This window comes from Chiloscyllium plagiosum, chromosome 27 (genome assembly GCF_004010195.1).
Source record: "Chiloscyllium plagiosum isolate BGI_BamShark_2017 chromosome 27, ASM401019v2, whole genome shotgun sequence".
In the NCBI taxonomy this organism is placed as follows: domain Eukaryota; kingdom Metazoa; phylum Chordata; class Chondrichthyes; order Orectolobiformes; family Hemiscylliidae; genus Chiloscyllium; species Chiloscyllium plagiosum.
Window position 1 is genome coordinate 48967947 of NC_057736.1, and position 19243 is coordinate 48987189.

General features: G+C 43.3%; 1 protein-coding gene across 2 annotated transcripts in view; it reads left to right on the plus strand.

Moving 5' to 3' along the window:
- The window catches only part of LOC122563766 (nuclear GTPase SLIP-GC-like), a 125709-nt gene that overhangs the window by 43929 nt on the left and 62537 nt on the right, over positions 1-19243 (plus strand). For both annotated transcript variants that reach the window (XM_043717973.1, XM_043717972.1), the window contains 2 exons: positions 6258-6452; positions 13887-14065. In XM_043717973.1, the coding sequence (XP_043573908.1) occupies positions 6258-6452; positions 13887-14065 (374 nt within the window). The remainder of the gene's footprint in view (positions 1-6257; positions 6453-13886; positions 14066-19243) is intronic.

Sequence of the window (19243 nt, forward strand, 5' to 3'; positions counted from 1 at the left end):
GTATGTAGTCCAAGTTTCTGAGCTACATAGAAGAGTCTGAAGAATGGTTGTCTTGTACGCAAGGGTCTTGATATTAGCACAGATGTCACAGTCATCAAAGATTGTCATCCTGAGGCATTTGAAGATTGGCGTTCACAAATTGGATGTGATGTTGAATCTCTGCATCGATGTCAGACTTAGAAAGAGGTAGCTTCTCAAGTAAGTTAAATGTTTAATGTTTGGGAGGATTTCTCCATTGATCTTAATGGAGGGATGGACTGCAATTTGACCTGGGACAGGTTGCTAGTCTTCTTGGGTTTGGGACTGAGACAATTTCTTCAGTATGCTTCCACAAAGGTATTAATGGAGGCATGAAGATTTTCTTCTGAGAGTACAAAGATGACATTGTTATCCACATAACTGAAGTTCAGAAAGAGCAGTCGTGTTGTTTTCTTCTTGGATTTCAGACAGCTGGTCAAAAAGATTTCCATCTATCCTGTAGACAATGTTCACAGTACTGGGAAGTTTGTTCTTGACAAGATGAAGATAGAGATAAGTGTAGAGGCAGTGACCCCTAATCTGATCGTTACTGCTAGTGATGATCATTGCCAATATCTTTTTGTGGAGGAAATGAAGGATGTTGTTGATTTGGACAGGTGGTCTTTGACAAGGTCTTCCATATTGACCAATTGACTGATCCAAAAGCCTTGGTCAGATTGATGAAGGTCATGAAGAGTGGCCAATGTTTTCCCTGGCATTTCTCTTGGAGTTGTCAGTCAATGAAAATCATGTCCATAGCTCCAAGGTCTGGTCGACAGCCATATTGGCTTTCAGAAAGGATTTCCTCTGAGATTGGGAGACAATGCCTACTGAGGATTGGGGCAATGATCTCCCAAGCTGTGGAGAATAGGGAAATTCCTTGGGAGTTTCCATAGTCCGCTTTGTCTCCTTTCTTGAAGAGGGTGATGACAGAATCCCGTCCATTCATGCAGCTTTTCCATTCTTCATGTGTCTAATGGAGGCTTCAACTTCTGCCCCACTTGATGAGAGTCCAAGATCATCTATGATAAGTTGTGGAGATTTCCTCAAACATGTCATCATTGGTGATTGTATTGCAGTTTAGGAGTTCTTTTGAAGTGTTCTCTCCATCGGAGGCTGATGTCTTCTCTGTTTTTCAAAAGGATGCCATTGTTACACCACGCATGCTTGAGGCGAATGGTGTTGGGTCCATACATTGCTTTGGTACTGAGAAAAACCCAGATGTTGTGCTTATAAGCAAAGATTTACAGCTTTCTCTGTCCACCATTCATGATGATTTCCATAGTTCTTCTTTGTAACTTCACCTTTGTTGTTTGAATTCTCCTTGTCTTGCTGGTGATATTATTTTGACAAGCATGGACGGCTTTCCTCCTGTTGATGAGATCTTGGATGAAGTGGTCATCTTGTCCAATCGGTTTCGTTTTGCTGTGATGATATTTTCACAGCATGAGATGATGGCTGTCTTCAGCTGTTTCCAGGTTTCCTCCACTCCATTAAAATGAATCCTTTGGAGATTTTGGTGAAGACATTGTTGGACATTTACTGTCTGCTGGTCTTGAAGCATTCAATGTTGGCTCTTTTCTGAACCGTTCCTTCATCTTGTGGTTAGCACTGCTGCCTCACAGCGCCAGAGACCCGGGTTCAATTCCCACCTCAGGCGACTATGTAGAGTTTGTACATTCTCCCCGTGTCTGCGTGGGTTTCCTCCGGGTGCTCCAGTTTCCACCCCCATAGTCCAAAAATGTGCAGGTTAGGTGAATTGACCATGTTAAATAGCCCGTAGTGTTAGGCGAAGGGGTAAATGTCGGGGAATGGGTCTAGGTGGGTTGTGCTTCGGCGGATCGGTGTGGACTTGTTGGGCCAAAGGGTCTGTTTCCATACTGTAAGTAATCTAATCTTTAGCTGTTTCTGGTGGCATTTGATGGACAGAGAGAATGGATGAGCTAGTGGTTTGTCCAGCAGTTGCCTGCATTGGACATCTCTTTGATAATGAGGATATCCTTTCAGTCTCAGGATTGAATGATGATATAGTCGATCAAGTGCCTGTGCTTTGATTGTGGATGCCTCCAAGATGTCTTGAACTTATCTTTTTAGTGGAACAGTGTGATGGTGATGACTAGGTAGTATTCTGTACATTTGGCGAGCAGGAGAATTCCACCAGAGTTGTAATTCTTGACTCGTTCCTTTCCAGAGTAAAGCTTCCTCTCCAACCTGGCACTGAAGTAGCCAAGGAGAATAATTTTATCTTCCTTAGGTATGTTAGTGAGTATGGTGTCCAGGGTGAAGTAAAATCTTTCTTTGGACTCAATTGTGGCATAAATGGCTAAAGCATAGCCACTCATGATCATTGCTTGCTAGTTCTGGCAAGTTGGTGACAGAAAGTCACAAGGTGACTGTTGATGCCAACAGTGAGCTCCAACGGTTGATCCATGAGTTCGATCTTACAGCAAATCTAATTCCATGCGCCCTAGATTGATCCTTGTGTTTTCTTCACCCAGTAGAAGGTATAACCACCACCTTGTTCCTTTTGCTGCCCTTTGAGTTTCCTCGTGGGCAGTTATATCAATGTTGAAGTGCTTGAGCTCACAGACAACAAGGCCAGTTCTTTGTTCCACATGATTCTTTTGCCCGTTATTTGAGTGGGTTCATATACTCCAGGTTCTGAGATTACGTTTCATTAGATCACAGGTAGAGATAACCCCACGAGAAGTAGGTTTTCAGTCAGGCTGGTGATGGAATGTGCTACCTTTCAATGTGCTTTTTCTTTCCTATGTTGGGTGAGCAAAGTAGATCCTGAAGAAGGCAACTCAGTCATGACAAAAGCTATAAAAAAACTTAACTGCTCTTGTTCCAAGAGTAAAACAACTGAGTGCAACCACTGCCTACCCACCAGTCTGGAGCTAGGATCTCACCGTCCTGTCCTTTCATCACAAGTGTGTGTGTGTGTGCGCGCAGATCAGCAGGTCCATGATAGAAGGTAGATTTATTCCTAGTGGCAAGAAAACCTTAACAACTGGAGGTTTCCTACTGCTGTAGCCTTCACTTGCCACTGCACCTGTTGATAACATACAATTATCTTCCACCTGAATCACCATTGAGGAATTGTTTTGAATTGAACTTTGTCTGGTTAGTCCCCTCCAACTAGGGGTGACCCTGCCATGAGTTGAGAACTCCTAACAGTTTCGCTCTCAGGATCATAAAAAAAAATTCAAGCCTCTCCACCACAGCAAGGTGACAATCTACTGAAAGGTGTAGGGGATATGATCCAGTGCAAGCTGCATGGTTTCAGAGCAACTATTTAGAAACATTGAAAAGAATGATGGGCTTGATATTAGACTCACCAGACAAGGGAATCACCTATTTATATCTACTATCTCCTTGAAGGAATGGCTAAGTTTCTATCAAGTCACCTCTCAGTCTTTGAAACTCCAGAGAATACATGCACTGTTCCTTCAGTCTCTCCTCATTCAACAGTTCCACCATTTCAGGAATCAGTCTGGTGAACACCCATTGCACCCCTTCTATGTAAGTATTATGATGCAGAGGTTGAACCCCTCTGTTAATTAAAACCAAACACCCAGAAAAGATCGCCTTGCTTTGAAATCTGTTAAAAGTGTGAGGGAGTGAAAGAGAACTCCTAATTTCCACAATTTAAAGAAAAATAATTTATTTTTGTAACAGAACATTTAAAAAAAGCTTTTAACAAACTGAACACTCTTTCCCCAACTGAACACAATTCTATTAACATACTGTTCCAATCACTCAATTATTAATCATTACATTAACTTAATCTCAAGTCACACAGTCTCTGTCTTCTCCGCTGTCTTCAATCTTCCATCTGCTGATTTCCCTGGGTCGTCTTCTTTCTTTTTACTGCAAGTAGTTTTTACAGGAAAAGGTACCTTTTGATGTAGAGAGTGCCTTCTTATTGCTTTGAGAGCAAGATGTTTGATGGGAAGTTAGCTCTCTAGCTCTGTGGCAGTTGTTAGGCTGTTCAGTGGCAATTGTTCTGACCAATTTTCAAAAATGCCCATGTTTTTGTACCCCCAACATCATTTCCCCTCATTGGTCCAATGTTGTCTATACAATAAATTCAAACTTAATTTGGTTTTAGTATCCTTGGCATAACTAAACTAATTCATTAAATTTGAATTGTTATCAAAACAGCAACTAAAACTCAGGTATCCATTTAACAGCCAATTGTTGCATGTATCTATTTTGGAACAGCCCACAGTGGCTGTACTTTCAATTAATTTTAAAATTCAGAAGACACTTTCTAATTCAAGTATACACTCTTTTGACATTGTAATATAATTATGTCCCTCCTTAGGAAAGGAGACCAAAAGTGTTAAATACTCCCAGATGTGGACTCACCAAGTGTCCATATAATTGCAGCAAGATACTTTTACTCCTGTATTCAAATCACCATTCGCATTCCAAATTGCTTGCTGCACCTTCACATCTGCTTTCAGTCACTTATGAACAAGGGCACATGGACCCCTTTAGACACCAACACTTCCCAATCTCTCATCAATTAAAAAATACTCTGTATTTCTGTTCTTTTTCCTTACCAAAGTGCTTAACTTCACATTAAATTCCTTCTATTATGTTTTTGTCCATTTACTTAGCTGATCCAAGTATGTTTGAAACCTTCTTGTGTCTTGGGTCATGAGCAAATTTAGAAATGTTCAAAAGAAGAACGCTTGGGGACTCTACAGCCTTCAGGACTCAATATCAAGTTCCATAAATTTAGGGCTACAGCACCTTCCACCATGTCCTTATCCCAACCCCCACACACCAGACCTTGTCCTCACATGGGCTACTACCACAACAACCCATTGTCAGCCACTAGTGGTCCCCATTAGTATCTATTGATTACCCTACCTGACTTTTTATTTATTCCTTTGTCTACCCAACTGTTATTCTCTCTCTCTCTCTCTCTCTCTCTGGGCTCCATTTCCACCAATCATTTACTCTACCCTACCTTGAGCATTCATATCAATCTTTGGGGCAGCACAGTGGATCAGTGGTTAGCACTGCTGCCTCACAGTATCAGGGACCCAGGTTTAATTCCAGCCTTGGGCAACTGTTTGTGTGGAGTTCGTACTTTCTCCCCGTGCCTGCGCATGGGTTTCCTCCCACATTCCCACATAGTGTACAGGGACGTGGAGGCTAGGTGCATTAGCCATGGGAAATGCAGGGTTACAGGGTAGGAGGAGTGGTCTAGGTAAGATGCTGTTTGGCCTGCTTCCAACTGGTAGGGCTTCTATGATTTTCCTAGTTACGAGCAGTTCCGAAAAAGGGTCACGATCCCAAACATTAACTTTGCTCTCTCTCCACAGATGCTGCCGGACCTACTGAGTTTTCCAGAACTGTTCATTCTTGTGTTAGAGATGTTCAGTTGTTCCCCACAATAACAGATTGTGGTCAGCTGAGATTCCAAACCTTCCTGTGTGTTCGCTGTTTGAGACTAACTCTGGCTGGGTTTCCTGATCTTCATGTAATGTACCATCTTAACTGTCAGAATAGGTTGCTTAATTCTTCCATGGGTCATGAACCTCACTGGCAAGGGCAGCATTTTTTATCTAGTCTGATTACCCTTGAATTGATTGGCTCTCTCAGTCACTTCTGAGGGAAGTTCAGAGTCAGCCACACTACTGTTGGCCAGACCATGTCAGAAAGGGAGGTTTCCTTCTCTCAAGGACATTAGTGAACTAGGGGAGTACTGACGACAGTTGATCATGATTTCATGATCACTATTAGGTTTGTTTTTAATTCCAGATTTATTATCTGAATTCAGATTTCACCACCTGCTATGGTGGGATTTGAACTCATGTCCCCAAACTATTAGCTGGGTCTCTGGGTCAGCAATACAGTGACATTACCACGACTTCAATGTCTCGTTTTCAGTCTGTCTGATACATGCCATGTGTCAACCTGTTAAACCGTACAAGTCTGTGCTAGCCACATCCTTTCCAAACACCTGAAATGACCCTCAGATCTTGTGTAGCACAGCTCATCTTGGCACACCCTGAGTCTTGCTGGCTTTTACATCACCTGCCTGACTGTAATAAGGCTGTCTGTTAAAACTGCCAGTGGTGTCACACCTACACTTGACTTGCCCATTGCTCCCACCCACAGTCCTGAACCCTCAGGCCCATTCCCAGCAGTTTAATAAATTAATAAATGCACAGATCCTATTGTTTCATTTTGTGATCACATGTTTGGTTCTCTACTAGGCAGAAGAGTTATCCAGAAAGTTAGACCCTTATATTCGGAGCCAACCCTGTCAAACATCCAAAATATACTGGCCAATTGTGAAATCGATCTCTGTTTATATCCCCAACTGTCAAATACTGCCCGAAGGAGTAGTTCTTATTGACTTTCCAGGATCAGGCGACACCAACAAAACAAGAGATGAAATGTGGAAAAAGGTAAGTAGATGTTCCATTCAGCATCGTTGATTGTATAACTGATGAAATTACACTTACAGTATAGAAATAGACCCTTCGGTCCAAATCCTCCATGCCAACCAGATATCCTAAATTAACCTCGTCCCATTTGCCAGCACTTGACCTATATCCCTCTAAACCATTCCTATTCATATCCCCATCCAGATGCCTTTTAAATGCAGTAATTGTACAAGCCTCCACCACTTGCTCTGGCATACATGCACCACCATCTGCTTGAAAACATTACCCCTTAGGTCCCTCTTATATCTTTCCTCTCTCACCCTAAACCTCTGCCTTCTAGTTCTGGACTACCCCACCCCAGGGAAAAGACCTGTGGGCGGCACGGTGGCACAGTGGTTAGCACTGCTGCCTCACAGTGCCAGAGACCCAGGTTCAATTCCTGCCTCAGGCGACTGACTGTGTGGAATTTGCACATTCTCCCCGTGTCTGCGTGGGTTTCCTCCAGTTTCCTCCCACAGTCCAAAAATGTGCAGGTTAGGTGAATTGGCCCTGCTAAATTGACCGTGGTGTTAGGTGTTAGGTCTGGATAGGTGCGCTTTGGCGGGTCGGTGTGGACTTGTTGGGCCGAAGGGCCTGTTTCCATACTGTAAGTAATCTAATCATCACTTTTTATTTTTATCCGATCCATGCCCCTCATGATTTTATACCGATGCTCCAAGAAAAACAGCCCCAGTCCATTCATTCTCTCTCTATAGCTCAAATCCTCAAACTCTGGCAAAATCCTTGTAAATCTTTTCTGAACCCTTTCAAGTTTCACAACATTCTTCCGACAGGAAGGAAACCAGAATTGCACGCAATATTCCAAAACGTCCTGTACAGCCGCAACATGACCTCCCAACTCCTATACGCTATGCTCTGACTAATAAAGGAAAGCAGATATGGACTGAAGGGTCTGTTTCCATGCTGTACATCTCTATGACTCTATACCAAATGCCACCCTCACTATCCTATCTACTTGCAACTCCACTTTCAAGGAGCGATAAACTTACACTCCAAGGTCTCTTTGTTCAGCAACACTCCCCAGGACCCCTTACCATTAAGTCTATAAGTCCTGCCCTGATTGGCCTTTCCAAAATGCAGCACCTCACTTTTATCTAAATTCAACTCCATCTGCCACTCCTCGGCCAATTGGCCCATCTGATCAAGATCCCATAGTAATCTGAGGTAACCTTCTTCACTGTCCACGACTCCTCCAATTTTGATGTCATCTGCAAACTTATTAACTGTACCTCTTATGTTGTCATTTATATAAATGAAGATAAGCCAAACCGATCCTTCTGGCACAAGTTTGGTCACACGCCTTTAGTCTGAAAAGCAACCCTCCACCATTACCCTCTGTCTTCTATCTTCCAGCAAATTCTGTATCCAAATAGCTAGTTCTCTCTGTATTCCACGTGATCTAACCTTGTTAACTCGCCTACCATGAGGAACCTTGTCTAACACCTTAGTGAAGTCCATATAGATCATGTCCATCAATCTGTCCTCATCAATCCTCTTTATTACTTCTTCAAAAAACTCAATGAAGTCACTGAGACATGATTTCTCACAACACAAAGCTATGTTGATTATCCCTAATCAGTCCTTGCTTTCCAAATACTTGTAAATCCTTTCCCTCAGGATTTCCTCCAACAACTTGCCCACCACTGATGTCAGGCTCACCGGTCTACAGTTTCCTGGCTTTTCCTTACCACCTTTCTTATAGTGGCACCACATTTTCCAACCTCCAGTCTTCTGGCAGCTGACCTGTGACTATCGACATTACAAGTATCTCAGCAAGGGGCCAGCAATCACTTTCTTAGCTTCCCACAGAGTTCTAGGATACATCTGATCAGATTTATCCACTTTTATGCATTTTAACACATGCAGCACCACCTCCTTTGTTATGTAGGCATTTTTCAAGATGTAATTGTCCATTACCCCACCTTGCATATCTTCATATTTAGTATCTCCCTATCCTGTGGTTCCATACGTAGGCCGCCTTGCTGATCTTTGAGGGGCCCTATTCTCTCCCACGTTACCATTTTCTTCTTAATATATTTATAAAATCCCTTTGGATTCTCCAGTTTACCAAAACTATCTCATGTCCCCTTTTTACAGTCCTGATTTCCCTCTTAAGTATACTCCTACTGCCTTTATACTCTCAGGATTCACTCGATCTCTGCAGTGTATCCCTTCCTTCTCTTGACAAAACCGTCAATTTCTCTAGTCATTCAGCATTCCCTTCACCCACCATTTCACTCTAACAGGAACATATTGTCTCTGGACTCTCGTTATCTCATTTTTAATGCTTCCCATTTTCCAGCCGTCAATTTACTTGCAAACATCTGCCCACCCCCCAATCAGCTTTTGACAGTTCTTGCCAAATCCGTCAAAATTGGCCTTCCCCCAATTTACAACTTTAACTTTTAGTTCCAATCTATCCTTTTCCATCACCATTTGAAACTAATAGAATTATGGTCACTGGCCGCAAAGTGCTCCCCCACTGACACCTCAGTCACCTGACCTGTCTTATTTTCCAAAAGTAGGTCAAGTTTTGCACCTTCTCTTGTAGGTACATCCACATACTCAATCAGAAATTTTTCTTGTACACACTTAAATTCCTCTCTCTCAACCCTTAACACTATGGCAGTCCCAGTCTATGTTTGGAAAATTAACTCCCCTACCATAACCGCCATACTATTCCTACAGATAACTAAGATCTCCTTATAAATTTGTTTCTCAATTTCCTGCTGACTCTTGGGGGGTATATAGTACAATCCCAGTAAGGTGCTCATCCCTTTCTTATTTCTCAGTTCCACCCAAAATAATTTCCTTGGACATATTCCCAGGAAAATCCTCCCTAAATACAGCCATAACGCTATCCCTGATCAAAAACACCACTTCCCCTCTTCCCTTGCCTTCCTTTTCATCCTTCCTCGAGCATGTATGGCCTGGAGCATTAAACTGCCTGTCCTGTCCATCCCTGAGCCACGTCTTGTAATAGCAATGATATCCCAGTGCCACGTTTCTAACCATGCCCTGAGTTCACCTGCCGTCCCTGTTAGGTCTCTTGCATTGAAATAGATGCTATTTAATTGATCAGTCGTACCTTGTTCTTTGCTCTATCCTCGCCTATCCTGACTGTTTGACTTGCTCCTTTTCCCAACTGTACCAGTCTCAGACTGATCTCTTTCCTCATTATCTATCTGGGTCCCACCCTCCCCACCTTACTAGTTTGAATCCTCGGGAGCAAATCTAGCAAATCTCCCTGAAAAATGTGTTGCTGGAAAAGCACAGCAGGCCAGGCTGCATCCAAGGAGCAGGAGAATCGACGTTTCGGGCATAAGCCCTTCTTCGGGAATGAGGAGGGTGTGCCAAGAGGGGGTGGAGAAGTCGCGAAGAAGATTGCAGGTCAAAAGGCGGTGCTGAGTCCGAGGGTTGGGACTGAGATAAGGTGGGGGAGGGGAAATGAGGAAGCTGGAGAAACCAATCCCTCCGCGACTCCCTTGTCAGATCCACACCCCCCACCAACCCAACCTCCACTCCTGGCACCTTCCCCTGCAACCGCAAGAAATGCAAACCCTGCGCCTACACCTCCCCCCTCACTTCCCTCCAAGGCCCCAAGGGATCCTTCCATATCTGTCACAAATTCACCTGCACCTCCACCCAACCACAAGGGATGAATGCAGATTTCTCCAGCTTCCTCATTTCCCTTCCCCCCAACTTATCTCCATTCCAACTCTCGGACTCAGCACCGCCTTCTTGACCTGCAATCTTCTTCCAGACCTCTCCGCCTGCACCCCCCTCTCTGGCCTATCAGCCTCACCTTAACCTCCTTCCACCTATCGCATTCCCAACACCCCTCCCCCAAGTCCCGCCTCCCTACCTTTTATCTTAACCTGCTTGGTACACCCTCCTCATTCCTGAAGAAGGGCTTATGCCTGAAACGTCGATTCTCCTGCTCTTTGGATACTGCCTGACCTGCTACACTTTTCCAGCAACACACTTTTCAGCTCTGATCTCCAGCAGCTGCAGTCCTCACTTTCTCCTAGCAACTCTCCCTGCCAATATATTAGTCCCCTGTTGTGGTTCTGTTCGCCGATCTGGGAATTTGTGTTGCAGACGTTTCGTCCCCTGTCTAGATGACATCCTCAGTGCTTGGGAGCCTCCTGTGAAGCGCTTCTGTGATCTTTCCTCCGGCATTTATAGTGGTTTGAATCTGCCGCTTCCGGTTGTCAGTTCCAGCTGTCCGTTGCAGTGGTCAGTATATTGGGTCCAGGTCGATGTGCTTATTGATTGAATCTGTGGATGAGTGCCATGCCTCTAGGAATTTCCTGGCTGTTCTCTGTATGGCTTGACCTATAATAGTAGTGGACATCATCAGAAATATACACATAGACAAGGAAGAAACTATGGTCTCATTCGATGTAACGGCACTGTTCACCTCTATCGACAAAACCCTAGCCAGAGAAACAATAGCCAACCTGCTGGACATACAGAACAGACAACAATACAGGGAACCCATCAACAAAGACTGCATACTCAAACTACTGGACCTGTGCCTCACAACACACTTCTCATTCAACAATCAAATATATGAACAAATCAACGGCACACCCATGGGCTCACCCATCTCTGGACTCATAGCAGAAGCGGTAATGCAATGATTAGAACAAACAGTCCTACTGCAAATTCACCCCAAACTCTGGGTCAGATATGTGGATGACACCTTTGTAATCATTAAAGACACAGAAATAGAGAACACACACCGGATCATCAACGCCACACTCACAGGAATCCGATTCACTAGAGAGGAAGAAAAGGACAACCAACTCTCATTCCTAGACGTGATGGTACAGAGAACACTGAACGGAGAATTCACCACAAAGGTATACAGAAAAGCCACACACAGACCAAGTCCTAAACTACGAAAGCAACCACCCCAACACACACAAAAGAAGTTGCATCAAGACACTGTTCAAAAGAGCCACAACACACTGCAGTACACCAGAACTGCAAAAAGAGGAAGAAGAACACCTATACAATATATCTACAAAATCAGATACCCCTGCAATTTCATCAACAGATGCCTAAGGGAAAGACAACGGAACGAGGACATGCCACAATCCAAAGGAACGAGGACTAGCCACACTACCATACATCAAGAGCATTTCCGAACTGACAGCCAGACTACTGCGACCACTAGGACTCATAACAGCACACAAACCAACAGCCACTCTCAGACAACAACTCACCAGAACGAAGGACCCGATACCCAGCATGAGCAAAACCCATGTAGTGTACAAATTCCCATGCAAGGACTGCACAAAACACTCCATAGGACAAACAGGAAGACAGCTAACGATCCGTATCCATGAACACCATCTAGCCACGAAACGACACAACCAGCTATCCTTAGTAGCCACACACACACATGACAAGCAACATGAATTCAACTGGGACAACACTACTATTATAGGACAAGCCAAACAGAGAACAGCCAGGGAATTCCTAGAGGCATGGCACTCATCCACAGATTCAATCAATAAGCACATCGATCTGGACCCAATATATCGACCACTGCAACGGACAGCTGGAACTGACAACCGGAAGCGGCAGATTCAAACCACTACAAATGCCGGAGGAAAGATCACAGAAGCGTTTCACAGGAGGCTCCCAAGCACCGAGGATGTCACCTAGACAGGGGACGAAACGTCTGCAACACAAATTCCCAGCTCGGCGAACAGAACCACAACAACGAGCACCCGAGCTACAAATCTTCTCACAAACTTTGAATATTAGTCCCCTTCCAATGCAGGTGCAATCCATCCTCCTTATACATGTCACATCTACCCCAGAAGATTTTCCAATGATCAAAAATGTGAATCCTCCTCTCCTGCACCAGCTCATCAGCCATTCATTCATCTGCTCTATCCTTGAATTCCTACCCTCACAATGGCTCATAGCACCGTGAATAATCCAGCTATTACTACCCTCAAGGACCTTCTTTTTAAATCCTGCCTAACTTTCTATATTCTCCCTTCAGTATAGTTAATAAAATACAGAAGTCCACAGACTGTGTGTAATGATATTAATACTCACCATGAAGATTTGGATTGTCACTAAATGCCTCTAGCCCATGGTGAGTGGATTGGCCATGTGGCAATGGCCACAGCTACCTGCACAGTGCCAGGCTCTGATTGGTCAGCAGATCTTGAAGATGCAGCATTCTGCTCTGCCCTGCACTAAAGACCAACAGGGAGCTGCCTGAGTGGAGCCAGATACACTGACAGGAAGATTCCTCATGGAGACTTAATCCCAACAGTCACCTTGAAATCACCATGGCACATTAGTCACTAGCTCTCCTGCATCGCCACGATTAAATTCTGCCCAAACAATCGGTCTTGGTCTTTGTGCCCCTCTCGGAGGCGAGGGTATTAAACTCAACCCTACATAACTATTGCCAATGGTGCAGTTATTCTGCATCAGTTCACTCTGATACAATTGCAGTGTGTCTTTTCATCCTGATATTTGTCCTGTGGGCAGAATCTTCCACTGGGTGTCAAGACATGAAATGAACTGGATAATGAGACAGTGGCATTTAAGACTCTTGTCAGCTTCCTTTCTCCACCTGATTTTGGTTCTGGTCAGAAAGACAGCCTCTTAACCTGTCAATTAATAAATGGTTAAAGATGACCTAAGGTCCTAGTTATGCCTGGGTTAAAATGTCTGCTTCAGGTAAGGCAAAAATGAAGCTGTCCACCTGACTGACAAACCAGTGTGAGAGGCCAATCAGTTGGCAGGGCATAGGCAATCCCCAAATTGACACTAAGCTGTGAGATTGACATTGACATTGAATGAGGATTAGACACTGAAACCCATCTGCTGTTCCCTTGATTCAGACTTCTCTCTATCCCAACCCCACCAACCCAAAAAGACCAGAGTCCCCACAAAGTATTTTCTCAACAGCTTAGTCTATGTGACCTTGCTTTTTTCCTTCTGGCAGCAGACATGGCCTTCTCCACAGAACTGCTGAGTACAAGAGCTATTCACTTCTGGTTGTTTGACTTCATGCTATGGGACTTGTGCTCCAGAGTTTGATAACAGAGGAAAGCCCAGTTCAGCCCTTCTAATAAACTAATTGGAACATGATACCCCTGGCCTTCCTCTGAGAATTAGAGAGTGGTGCCTCACCAGCTTTACAGAAAATGAGGGAGACACTTGATGAAAGTGGAAGATTCTATCCTGTGTTATTGTACAGGATGATACTGACACAGTTATTGTGCATGGTTATAAAAAGACTGCAGGATTGTCTATAGCATTTTGATGATTTTTTTTAACCTATGACTATAGATGTTGATAATATTGATTTTGACAATTGTGCTTCTTTCACCCAATCTTATGTGTGTTTTGCAGAATCTGATGAACTGCTCATCTGTATGGATTGTGTCAGCAATTTTTAGGGCTGTTAATGAAAAGATAGTACATGAGATTTTTGGTACTTCAATAAAATCTGCTACAAATGGAGGAAGATGTCATGATGTTGCTTTTATCTGTACAAAGACAGATGATATTGAAGAGCAAGAATATGCAAGGTCTGTGTGCACTAATTGAAACTTTACTGATGTTAAAGTTACATCTATCCCCTGACAGTGGAGCACCTCTCCCACTGTCGTGCTACTTATAGTGGACCACAGGCTCCAGAAACAAGAAATATAATTTAATTCCTGTGTCAAAGGGGTATAAAACATTTTATTCAAGCAGTTTTACTGGAATACTGTCCTATTACATTTTTGTATACAGGAAGTAAACCTTTGACAGCCCCCTGCAAAAGATAGTTGGGGAACTTAATATCATAACAGACTCTCAGTCTGATAACATCAGGGATACCTTGACTTAAATTTCACGAAGTGACAGGATTTCCAAATTATGACTCCCCAGCAACTGAATCCAGGAGGGACCTACAGTCATTCCAGATCCAATCCCAGTCCTTTCTATTCTCAATCCTTCCATCTCCATACTTTGGTTCCCACAATCTCTGATTCCCCACAACTCTGACCATGATCCCTTTGTTTCTAAAGCCCAACCAGGACAAGGCATGTACAAAGCTTGAACAGTATGTAATCCACCACCTTCAGCATTCACTCCTCTCACTCGTGGTATGTGTATATCAATAGTCACCAAATCTCCTTCAGCAGCACCTTTTAAAACTATAAGAAGTAGAAATAGACCGTATGACTCATCGAGTCTGCTCTGCCGTTCAATGAAATTATGGCTGATCTTATAATCCTCTACTCTACATTCCTGCCTTTTTGCCATACCCCTTAATTCCCTGAATGATTAAAAATCTGTGTTGAATATACTTGATAACACATTCTTGACAGGCTTCTGTGATACTCTCTGAGAGGAACAATTCCTTCTCATCTCTGTCCTCACTAAGTGACTGAGAGTTCTCAACCCTTCACAAGAGGAAACAGCTTCTCCACATCCACCCTGTCATGAGTCCCAAAAATCTTGAATGTCTCATGAAGGTGTCCTCTTATTTGTCTAAAACTCCAATGAATACAGGCCCAACCTACTCAACCTCTCCTCACATATCTGGGCTCAGCCGAGTGAACCTTCTCTGTGCTGTCTCCAATGCCAGTATATCTTTCCTTAGATGTGGCAACCAAAACTGTTCACATATTCTCGGTGTGGACTGTACTTTATGTAATTTTGGCAAGTTGGTAGCTTTTTGTGATTCATGCACAAGGACTCCCAAGCACAAATCCCTCTGTGCTGCAGCTTTCAGCCTTTCTACAATTAAGTAATACGTGGCTCCTCTATTCTTCCCACCAAAGTGCATAACCTCACATTTTCCTATTTTATATTCTATATGCCAAGTTCATTTTCCACTCACTTAACCTGTCTATATATCCGTCGCAGACTCCTTATATCCTTTTCTCTGCCTGTCTATTTTTGCAAATTTGTCTATGTTTACTTTCCTCAAACATTTGTAAATAATTGTGGCCCTGTGGCACTCCACCAGTTTAAAGTGGTGATCCTTAAAATGTCCCTTTTACCACAATATGTCTTCTGTTAGTTAGTCAATCCTCTATCCATGCTAATATGAAAATAATATAAAAAAAGGAAAAGGCAGGATGATCGGATCAGTCACCATCTCACTGAATGGCAGATGGACTCAATAGGTTGAATTGCCTACTGCTGCTTCTGGTCTTATACACCGAAGTTTCAAGTGGGCTTTGAGAAGCTAAATGATTGGAAAGGACATGGCAGGTGGAATATCATCTAAATAAGTGGGAAGTTATCCCCTTTGGTAGGACCAACAGGAGGATAGACTACTGCTTAAGTGGTGATGGGCTAGGAACACTTGGAGTCCAAAGGGACTAGGTATCCTTGTTCTTGAGTCTCCAATTGCTAGCATGCAGTTGCAACAATCGATGAGAAAGGCAGAGAGCGTATTGCAAGGGAATTGAAGTACAGAAGTTGATATGTCCTCCTACAGTTGTATTGAGTCTTGGTGACACTACATCTAAAAATTGTCTATCATTTTGATCACCACAGCTAAGGAGGGATATAATTACCATATGGAGAAAGTGAGGTCTGCAGATGCTGGAGATCAGAGATGGAAATGTGTTGCTGGAAAAGCGCAGCAGGTCAGGCAGCATCTAGGGAACAGGAGAATCGACGTTTCGGGCATTGGCCCTTCTTCAGGAATCAATTCCTGAAGAAGGGCTAATGCCCGAAACGTTGATTCTCCTGTTCCCTAGATGCTGCCTGACCTGCTGCGCTTTTCCAGCAACACATTTCCATCTATAATTACTATATGTCAGAGGTTCACCAAACTAATCCCTGGGACAGTCAGTTTGTTTTGTGATGACAGATTGACAGAACTGTTTTGAGGAATGAAAGGCGTTCTCATTCAAACATAACATTCTTACAGGATGTGACAGAGTGGATGTAGATGGTATATTTCTACTGGCTGCTGAATCTAAATCAAGGGGCATAATCTTGGAATAAGGGCTAGGCTATTTCAAAGGGAGAGGAGGAATTTCTTCACTCAGGTTGGTTAGTCTTTGGAATTTGAGGGTTTTGGTTGCGCTGACATGAGTACGTTCAAGACAGGAGGTCAATAGGTTTCCAGAAACTAATGACGTCAAGGGACATTGAGATAGTGTGGGTAAGTGACATTGAGGTAGATGAACAGACATGTCATAAGTGAATGGTGGTGCAGACTGGACAGGCTGAATGGCCTACACCTGCTTCTATTTTCCTAAGCTTCCCAACACCATGGACTCTTATTGTCTTGAGGCAACCTGTGTGCTGCCTCACCAATTGCCTTGTAGAAATCCAAATCTATCACATTTACTAGTTATTCTTTATAGGGACATAGGAATTGGGGCTGGAATAGGCAATTCAGTTCTTTGAGCCAATCTACCATTTAACATGATGATTGTTAATCTTATCCTGGTCTCAACTCCAATCTCCTGCCAGGTCCCCATAGTCCCTTATCCCACTTTTCATTAGAAACATAACTATTACTTTCTTGTTATCAATCTTTATCTACCTTCCTTGTTACCTCTTCTAAGAATTCTAATAACTTTTTCAGAAGCGATTTCCCTTGACAAAGCCATGATGACTCTGCTTGATTATATTATGCTTTTCTAAATGCTCTGCTAGTACATCCTCTGGAATGGAATCTGATGGAAAATGTTAAGTCCAACTCATAGTTGGCTAACTGGCTTGTCATTATCTTTTTTTTTCTTCTCTTCCTTTTGTGGGCGGCACGGTGGCACAGTGGTTAGCACTGCTGCCTCAGCACCAGAGACCCAGGTTCAATTCCTGCCTCAGGCGACTGACTGTGTGGAGTTTGCACGTTCTCCCCATGTCTGCGTGGTTTTCCTCTGGGTGCTCTGGTTTCCTCCCACAGTCCAAAGATGTGCAGGTCAGGTGAATTGGCTATGCTAAATTGCCCGTAGTGTTAGGTAAGGGGTAAATGTAGGGGTATGGGTAGGTTGCGCTTCGGCGGGTCGGTGTGGACTTGTTGGGCCGAAGGGCCTGTTTCCACACTGTAACGTAATCTGTAATAATCTGTCATGTTTATGAATAAGGGTGTTATATAGGCACATTTCCAATTAATTGGGGCATTTCCAGAATCTAAGGATTTTTGGAAGATTATTATTATTGTGCCCACTATCTCTGCAGCCACTACCTTGAATATCCTATGTTGCAGGAGACTTATTGACCTTTAACCACAATTACTTTTCCTACTTTTCCTCTCATGTTAGTTATTCTGTTTATCTCTTCCACAGTTTCCTGTTTCATTTTAGTTTTGGAAATCCAAAGACCCCGTGAATACGCTTGCAAAGTATTTATTCAACTATTTTGTCATTTGTTGGTTCATCATTTATTCTTTCCTCAGCCTTGGTCTGTAAGCGATCTTTGTTCACTTTGGCCATTCCCTTCCTCTTTGTATGTTTAAGAAAGCCCTTGCTGACCATTGCTATATAATTTGCTGAGTTACCCTCATAGCTTATTATGCCCTCATTGTTTAACCCATGCTACTTTGGTGAAGGACAAGAGGATCACACATGGGAACACCACTCCTTGCAAGTTCCTCCACCATGCATCATCCTGATTTTGAAATATATCATTGTTCATTTAATGTCACTGGGTCAAAATCCTGTAACTTCTTCCCAGACAGCACTGTGGATGTTCCAAGAGCTCAGGAACTGCAGTAATTCGGGAAGGCTGCTCACTATGAGCTTCTTCCGATGTGGGAATGTGGAAGAATTGTTCACATCCTATCAGAGACCAAAGTTAAAAATCACATCACCAGGTTATAGTCCAACAGGTCTAATTGGAAGCACTAGCTTTCGGAGCGACGCTCCTTCATCAGGTGATTGTGGAATCACCTGATGAAGGAGCGTCGCTCCGAAAGCTAGTGTGCTTCCAATTAAACCTGTTGGACTATAACCTGGTGTTGTGTGATTTTTAACTTTGTACACCCCAGTCCAACACCGGCATCTCCAAATCATATCAGAGATCAAGTTGGGCTAGATGTTGGGACTAGGAGAAAGGGCCTTTGTCTTTGTAAATACGAAAGGACCTGGAACAAAAAAAATAGGTAAATGGAGTTGAGGGTATATCACCACCATGTTCAAATTGATTGGGGAAGAAGTTCATGAGTTCAACTACTAAAAAAGAAATCCACACCTTCTGTTTTACTGCAAACAAGCAGAGGGTGGTGTGTGTATGGAATGAGCTGCCAGAAGTTGTGGAGGCTGGTACAATTACAACATTTTAAAAAGCATCAGGATGGGTATACGAATAGGAAGCTTTAGATGAATATGGGCCAAGTGCTGGAAAATAGGACGAGGTTAATGTAGAATATATGGTCGGCGTTGACGAGTTGGACAGATTGTTCTGTTTCTGTGCTGTACACCTTTGTGACACTATGACTCTGGAACTTCTGAGTAATAATTTCAGAGCAGAGAGAGAGAGAATCAGAATGAGAGCAGTCAGGCTACAGTCTGATCATGCATCCATCATCATATAGCTCTTGGCCCGTCTTGTCTCACAGCATGATGCGAATAACAGCAGTGACCTAAATATATTGACTACATTATACACCCTGACTTATCTTCTTATTCTGTTGGACGATCATAAGAAATTGTAGCAAAGATTTGGGGCCATTACCCTGTTTCACCATTCAGTATGGATGATGGCTGATCGGATTGTGGCCTTCCCTACATTTTCTTACCTGACCACCA